Source organism: Alligator sinensis, unplaced genomic scaffold, assembly GCF_000455745.1.
Source record: "Alligator sinensis unplaced genomic scaffold, ASM45574v1 scaffold824_1, whole genome shotgun sequence".
NCBI lineage: Eukaryota > Metazoa > Chordata > Crocodylia > Alligatoridae > Alligator > Alligator sinensis.
In genome coordinates, this window is record NW_005842463.1 from 918,312 (window position 1) to 926,928 (window position 8,617).

General features: G+C 37.6%; 1 protein-coding gene across 3 annotated transcripts in view; it reads left to right on the forward strand.

The window, feature by feature from the left end:
• ENPP3 (ectonucleotide pyrophosphatase/phosphodiesterase 3) overlaps positions 1 to 8,617 on the forward strand; it is an 80,675-nt gene that overhangs the window by 19,043 nt on the left and 53,015 nt on the right. For all 3 annotated transcript variants that reach the window (XR_003095754.1, XM_025212452.1, XM_025212451.1), the window contains exons 4-5: positions 2,530 to 2,655; positions 4,270 to 4,330. Coding sequence is in view for 2 of the 3 variants with exons in the window: in XM_025212452.1 (XP_025068237.1) it covers positions 2,530 to 2,655; positions 4,270 to 4,330 (187 nt within the window). In the remaining variant the exon portion in view is untranslated. The remainder of the gene's footprint in view (positions 1 to 2,529; positions 2,656 to 4,269; positions 4,331 to 8,617) is intronic.

Below are 8,617 nucleotides of genomic sequence, written 5' to 3' on the forward strand. Positions count from 1 at the left end.
ATCTTAAACTGTCCTGTACCCTGGGCTTGTTTCACATCCTGATCTAAGTGTTCCTGTTTCAGCCTTATCATCCTACAACTTGTACAGCCATATCCCCCTCACATCTTTTGGCAGCAGTGCACATCTGGCCACATGCTAAGATTTGTTTATGTGAGGAGTTCATGCGTAGGTTTGCTCATCAGGCTTATTCTGGTCAATACTTTAGCAAAGCCTTTGTGCGAGCAGTACAAAATGATCAATGCTCCAGCAAGGCCTACACCCTCTTTGCCTATTAATCACACCCGTATAACCATTATGTGCTGTACTGCAGGAATTATCCTGGTATATACAAATTAGGAGTTTAATTTTCAAATGACTTTATGTACATCTTTATTTTTACCCCTTTGGCTGGTGGCCAAGAAAATCTAGTATCATCTCATGCAGAAGAGTTATTAACAAGTGTTCAATACTCTAGAAAACTATGACTGAGGACCTGATCTAACCTTCCCTAAAGTCAAAGGAAAGACTCCTACTGAATGTGGTTACCTTTTGATCAGACCTCTGGTCAGTCTGTGGGTGCATTAGTCTTCTGTTTTCCCCACCATTTCTTTAGATATGAGCTTGTCAGTCATGCTGATATTGGCCTTGTTGCTGCTGCCCCTTAGGGCACAAAACTTGGCTGGTTTAATCTCTGCTTCGATGTATTGTGCAGATTTCACCAAAGATATGGAAGTTTGGTGGAACTCCGTTTGAGGAACCCGAGGCACTCCACTTGAGATCTCTTCCCAGTTTAACATCAAGCTATTCTTGACTATTCTTTGAGCATGACTTTCAACCAGTTATGCACCCACTTCATAATATTGACTAACTGTTAAGAAAGGTTGTGGACACTGTATTGACTAAGCTCAGTTAGTCAGTTAATTATGACTTTTAGGAATATAATCAGTCAGTCTCAGATAATACATTGTCCATCTGTTGTAGCAATTTATGGCTGTAGCAATTTATGGAACACCTTAAGCACACTTCTAATGCCCCCATATTATAGCCCATCTCTGTACAACAAATTAACTAATAAGGTATTTAATGCATCATCTAAATCTTATAAAATTCTCAACACATTTATTAATGTCAAGCAAAACAGCTTCTGCTATGCTTTGCCTTTTTTTGAATAGTTGATTCCAAAAACTCAGAAAGCCCACAGACATAAGTAGCTCTACCCTGTGGGAGAGTACCTGCTTGCAAAGCAAAAATAGGAACATGCCTTGTCTGTCTGGAATGCTTTTACTTCCAGCACCAAGAAGTGTTATAATTTTGGTGAAACCGTAGCATAAGTCAAAACCATAGAGTGATTTTTTTATTGCTTCATAGAAAAATTGCATTGGAAGGGTTCCTCAGGCATTCATCTAGTCCAAGCCACTGCTTGAAGCAGGCAAACTTTGCTTAACATGTACTTAAAGACTTCTAAGAACAGAAATTCTTCTCCAGTGCTGACACATCCACATGGTTAGAAACTTGTTTTGAATATCTAATATAAATCTTCCTTGCGTCCATTACTTCTTGTCTTGTTGCTTGGGGAGAGAGAGAACAATTGAGAGCCCTCCTTTTTACAACAGTATTTAAAGACTATTCTCAAATCACCCCTCAATTTCCCTCTTTTGGACTAAATAATCCCAATTCTTCCAAACTTTCTTTGAGTATTGTGGTTTCCTTTAACACTTCTAATATTTTTTGTTTCTCTCCTCTGAATTCTTTCCAATATGTTCACATTTTTCTTAAAGTGTGTTGCCCAAAACTTAGCACGATACTCCAGCTCAGTGCTTGCAGGTGCTGAATTGTGTGGAAGAATTGCTTTTACTTGCCCTTGACTTGCATATGACATTTCTGTTAATAGATGCCTCAATGCTGTTAGCATTATTCCTACCAATATTAAATTATTGACTCATATTTAATTTGTACTGTAACTTCTAGATTGTTTTCTACGGTACTCCAGCCTGGCCAGTCACTTCCTATTTTACATTTGTGCACTTGATTATTTTGTCTTAAATGCAATTCTTTACACCTCTCCTTATTGAATTCCATCCTATATGTTTCAGACAATTTTTCTAGTTTATCAAGGTCCATTTTAATCCTGAGCCTGTCCGTTCCTACTCCACCCAGCTTGGTGTCAAATTTACCTAATTCCATCCCTCATGTCATTTAATGAAGATATGGCATCTAAGACAGATCTTGACTGAGCTCTCCTTCCAGTTTTAGTCCTTAGTATTCAGCTATTTGTGGCTACTCTTTGAGTATGATTATCCAACCAGTTATCCATCCACTTTACAGTATCTTAATCTAGACCATATTTCTATAGTTTACTTATGAAAAAGTTGTGGGAGACAGTTTACAATTTTGCTAAGGTATATACAATTTAGCTAAGATATAACAATATGAAAGTTGATTATGAATATATAGCTACATATTATTGATTAGAAGTAGAGTTTATAAGTTTAAAGAACACAAAACATAAACAATATGCAGCATGGGGGAATCAATGGTGATTTTTTTCAGTTCAAACTTGGTTGTGTACTAAACTCCGTTGTGGTGAGACACAGAGATCGGGAAGCCTCTGTTCTTGTTCTGAAGACTGCTTAGAGAAGAAAACCTGCTGTGTGAACTACAGAAGCGTTTGCAAAGGTAAAGCAAAAGTTTTAAACATTTTAAAGTGTTTATTGTCATAGGGATATTTCCAGGAAAGCACACAAGTAAATCTTAATTTGAGAATAACCTATGGGGACATCCTGCTTGTTAGTAACTATGAAATTTCATACAGCTTTCAATTTGAACAAGTTAAGATTTTCTTTTGGGTTAAATAATGTTTCAACAGACTGAAAGACTTTGGGGAAGTTTCGGGGTGAAATACTTGAGATATACTTTCAATCAAATACTTGAAAATATTTGAGATTGATAGGAGGAAAGCAACTGCTTGGGAGGGATCCAGTGTGTATAAAATTGAACCCTTAGGAATTAAAAAAAATATTCCTCTTGGGGTGGCATCTTCAAAAAAAAAAGGAAAAAAAAAGAGAGGCACAGTTCCTGCTTTGCACTTTGTACAGTCTAAAAATATCACTACTGTCTGTAATGACATCAACTATGATGTTAGAGGGGTCTTATAGAGGCATATGACGTCTAAGTAGCCTTTTTTTAAATTATGAGTTAAAAATATCTAGACCATTTTTCATATCATTGTAATTGTATTACTGGAATCCTTTCTCACCTGATTTCCTGACGGTATTTAATGTCTACACTTTATATTAATTACATCTTGTGGCTCCTCAGTGTTGAGGAAATTAGGCCTATAGCCCAGAAGAGAGAGTGCATCACACAGCTTACATGGCTGGTAACTTTATTCTTCTGAACAGGAATAAAAACTCAGAGCAAACATGATGTCTGAGGAGGTACACAGCATAGCAACATTTAAATAAACAGAGGGCATGTCTATATGTGCCCATACGACAACGTTGCTACTGCCGGGCACACGGTTATTTTTAGCCATGACTTGGCTGGAGTGGTACACTATAACAAGAGAGTGTGCCTCTGTGCCAAAGTAGTTGCTGGTCCTGGGCAAATGCATGTGATCACTATGTCACCATAGCACATTGCTATGGTGACATAGCGTCATGTGTAGATGCACCAATAGGGTGTTTTTATACATGCTGCAGGGGTGTGTGTGTTAATTAGAATGGCTTCTAGAGCTGATTTAATTAAAGCTCCCAGAGTGTCTTGTAGCTCTGGTATCTCTACAATGTTCCCACACTTCAAAATGGTGGTGGGGGCATTTTATCTAAAGCTTGTTGAATGCTAATTAGCACGCTCCAGCAGACTTGAATAATCATGTCTGCTCTGAGGCATTGTAATTACAGTGTATCGGGTCAGCCTCCCACCTCATGTACAGGTGCCCACATATAATAGCTAATGGACAATACATCATAATATTCATAGAAGACATTGCCTTTAATAACTCAGCACTAAGACCATTGCAAAATATTGGGAGGGATTTTCTGCGGGAGACCTACTACTCTTTCCGCACCATTTATTCTTCTCCATTATTGTTCTGTGTATTTCTATTTTGTTCTTGCTTCTCTTATTCCTTTCCTTTTTTCTTCTAAAGAGACGAGTCAATCATTAACCTGGATATGAGAAGTTTATGAGTATTAAGCAGTATTTCAAAAACAGCACCGAAGATGCACAGGAAACTTCTTTATGTCGCTTTTTTAATAGTGTTTCAATGTCTTCTTTTGTCCTTTTCAGGTGAAATGAGCTGGCTGGAAGAAAAATGTCCATCACTTGATAGTCCCCAGTGCCCAGAAGGGTAGGATAAGTAATGTTTTTGTGTTTTCTTGTCTAATAGATAGAATGTTATAATAATCAGATATAAGTGCATGCATTTTTGTGGCTGCCTATAATATTAAATGGTATTTTTTTTATTTAAAGACTGCCTTAAAATGTGGTAAGTCTTTTATAACCGCTGAAAAAACTGGTTCCTACCATAAAAAATGAACATGTAGTTTAAGTTTTAGACAAGAGATGGATCTTCCCTAGCTAGCAGTGGCAATGGCTCCTTAAGCTTCTCTTTGATTGTAAATGATAGCCACAACCAGTACGAAGTAAGGAGGGAAAGAATACAAAGATGTGGTTACTAGTATTTGTTATATGTTATATGTAAATATTGGTAATTCTGAAATAGAGGTACCAACAGGCAACACAAATGTGGAAGAGATAGCTAGAGTTTGAGATACCTAGAGGCATTGTATAAAGATAGAAAAATACAGAGCTATAGACACTCCCTTTCCCATGCCCCCCCACTGCCCCCCTCCCCCCCTTGCGCACTCTCCTGCAAGGTTGGAGGGAGCAGCGGGGGCTGCAAAGGCACCTGAGATGCTGGACTTCAACCTGACTTGAGTCAGGAGAGGATCTGGTACAAAAGTTTGATAGACCAGTCTAATCTAACCCAGGATATCTGATACTACTTCCATTCAGGTCTATCTTAGACCAGGTTCTGCCATTTTTAAACATATCTGTATGCTCTGAACTTCTGTTCTGTTACACGTTTAGACCAGTTTCTGAACACTTATGCTGGTTTATGTGTAATGTCTGGACCTGGCCTGTATTTAGCTGCATCAGTTTTCAGACTGGATGCCTAAGAGCAGTCGCCCTATTTTTTTTTTCTACTGTCTTGCATTAGAAAACTCTCAGAATGAATATTAGAAAGTTCTTAGCCTAGACTGATGTAGCAAGTAGGAAAGGAATGTAATGATAGCATATTGTCTTGCTGTTCTTTTTTGCTCCTCTGTTTAAGGGGATATACTCACAAAACTGACTGCAATATAGTGCAAAGACACTGGAACTAGCTTTCTGTTAGCTACTGGGAGCTGTCTAGATATAGCAACACAGAGACCAGTATTAGCCACTGTCTGAGTACTTACCCCATGCTTGGTGTGAGCTTTGCAAACCACACTGAGTCCTGTGCTCCCCTCAGCTACCACCACTGTCACCTGCTGCTACCGTGTGTCCTGTCACCACTTAAGCTGCCTCCCATGGAAAGATTGTTTCTGGTAGCTGAGTTTCAAGCTAGCTTTAGTATCACTACAAAAATAACTGTAGCATAGACTTCGATGTATTTGCATGTTGTCTGTCATCATGTCCTACTCTTTGGGTCAAGGAAACTGTCTCTATTATTGCTTGTGTGGGGTCTACTGTAATGTGGCCTGACCCTAGACCTAGATTCAACTTTTTCTCACTGATATTAATTTAATAGTTTTCTCTTACTATGGTCATGTTATCACTGCTGTACTGAATTGTCTGTCCTCTAGAAGTCCTTGAATCTTGTTCCTGAGGTGTCAGCTGATGACCAGATTGGATTGCAAAAATTTTGACTTACTCAGTGTCTTAATTAACCAATATAAACATTTTCCGCCTAAATGTGAATGTTTATATTGTAAAACAGCACACCAGTTTGTCATATGTAACTCGAATGAGAACATATGATCAAATCCAGATCAACACTTAGTTTATGAAGACCAGGAGTCATTTTTACAACTATTTATCAGAAACAGACCAAATTCTTTTTCTGTAGTTGAATTGTTCATAGTCCATTCTATATCACTATTCTATATTGATTCTATTGATTCTATTGATTGATCAATAGAATCTATTGATTCTATTGATTCTATATTGATCACTATTCTATATCACGGATACTATTACAGTATCCGTAGGCTATTTCAGAGCAAGCACCTGACAGCAATTTATTCTAGTCAGCATCTCTGAAAAAATGAATAGCTATTATGATTTGTGATTACCATTCCTAAGCCTAATAAGGAATTTTTATTTGAGGAAGCTATGATGTTATTTGAAAGATGTTGGAGGAGGAGAAAGAAAAGGGTAGGTAAATATAACCATAGGTGGATCCAGGATTTTGAAAAAAGGGGTGGTGCTGATGGAGGGGGGGTGGTTACTAATATGCTAGGGGGCTAGCACTATATTATTCAGTTTAAAATTGAAGTTAAGACAAATATAACTATTGGAATGTAGACTGATTTGCTTGATTATATATAAAGCTTAAAAAAACACAGCAAATTAGACAAAAATAGTTAAAATAGTCAAAAGATATTGCGTCAATAATCCTGTAGTCATTATACTTAAATGTAAATCTTATTAAGATCCATAAGAAAAAATCTAACCTTCTTGAGTGTCTTGACAGTGTCTGCAACACATCGCTGTCAAACATTTTTACAGCTGAATTAATATTACCATACCTGAGTTACGTTTTTTTAGGTAGAGTTAAATATAGTCGGCAGGGCAGTGAAATGAGAGAGAGACCTTACCCAGAATATCAGACAATAAAGAAGAAAGGATAGTCTGGACAGTGGAACATCAAGACTAATTAAAAAGGAACAGAGTGTTTTTAATACCTTTGGAGTAGATAGAAATCAGTCTGAAACAGGGAGATGACAATGAACCGTGAAGTCAGTTGACTCTCTCTACAGTGCCTGAATAGAAATGCTGCTGCCCCCACCCCTCCCAGCAGTTAGTTTTAAAGTTTGGGGGGGGGGTGGAGGAATTATGGGGAGGGGGGTGGTACAACTGCCCCACTGCACCCTCCCTGGACTCCCCTGAATGTAACCACCTACAGTAGTCAGGCTATTAGAATTACGATGTACTTATGCAAATATTTTTACATACAAATATTTGTAACCACCTGTAGTAGTACAATCTCATTCCAAAGTTCAAGAATTCCTGCATGCAATTCCTTGATCAGAGTATAAAAACAGTACCTCTTAGGTTAACAAATAACTTGCCTTGTTTGAAACAGATTCATAGCATTAAAGTGGGATACATATTGTATTCCACAATCTGTGGTGCTCTCTAATGTCAGACTAGTTTTAAGGTTAGACTAGAGTAAGATTAGAAATGGGCCAGGTACAACCTTCTTTGAAATTTCCTTAGGAGATTTCCTTATTGTTGTAAAATGGTGATTTTAAATGAAAAGGAGTTAGTATGTATGATTCTCTGGATAAATCACTCTCTATTTTAATTGGAGAAATTGTGCTAGAACCTTGTTACCAATGACTGCATATAACAATCATTGTAGCTAGGAGAGTTCTGACCCAATGCAATAGAGTTCTCTATATACTGAGTGTGGGGTTCCTTTGTATAGAATTGTATTTTAATTTTTTTAGGTTCCATGATATTCAGGTCCCTAATTTAAGACAATCTGCTGAATTATCACTCTTGGCTATAAATTAAACCATAAAAAGCTAATTATTCATAGATTCATAGATTGCAAAGCTGAAAGAGACTTTGGAAGATCATCGGGTCCAGTCCCCTGCACCAAACAGGAAAGATAACTGAGGGTCAGGTGACCCCAGTGAGGTGACTGTCTAGTCTTCTCTTGAAGATTTCTAGGGCAGGTGAAATTATGCTGAATTACAGAACTGGAAGACTGTGTGCTACCCTTGTCAACCATGTATTATAAAGAGAAAGTGTTATAATGCCTATCCTATTTACATTTTCTTAATGTACTATGTGCATGGGATTACAGGTGACAGAAAAATGGTTGTTTAACTATCCCCAAAGCATCCCCAAAGATCATAGCCACATCTTACTCTTCAAAGCTCACTGGTTCCCAGGTGCTGAGGTACCACAGGGCACTTTGAGATGCTTTCAAGAGTACCTTGGCCTGCTGAGCAGTGTTAGTACTGTTAGATGTGCAAACATGATTTACAAGATAAACCCAGAGATTTCAAATAGGAATCCATAGAGTTTAAAAACATTCTGAACTGATGTGGGCTTTGAGTTCTTTTAGAATAATTGCTTTATTTATTTATTTATTTATTTTAGTAAAAAATCAAGTGAAAACTAACAGCTGAAATATTCTGAAGGATACCTTGAGTCTAAAGGGCCTTGTTACACAGTAATTTTGGTTAGCTCCTGGAGCTTTTAACATGACACTAACACCTGAAACTAGTTTTAAGCGCTAGTTAGGGGGCTCAAAGTTATGCCACTCCAGGCTAGGATTATCTCAGATGTGTGTTACCCAGCTCATGTTACACTAAGGTATAGACACTCTAGTACAATTTAATGTCAATGAAGTATA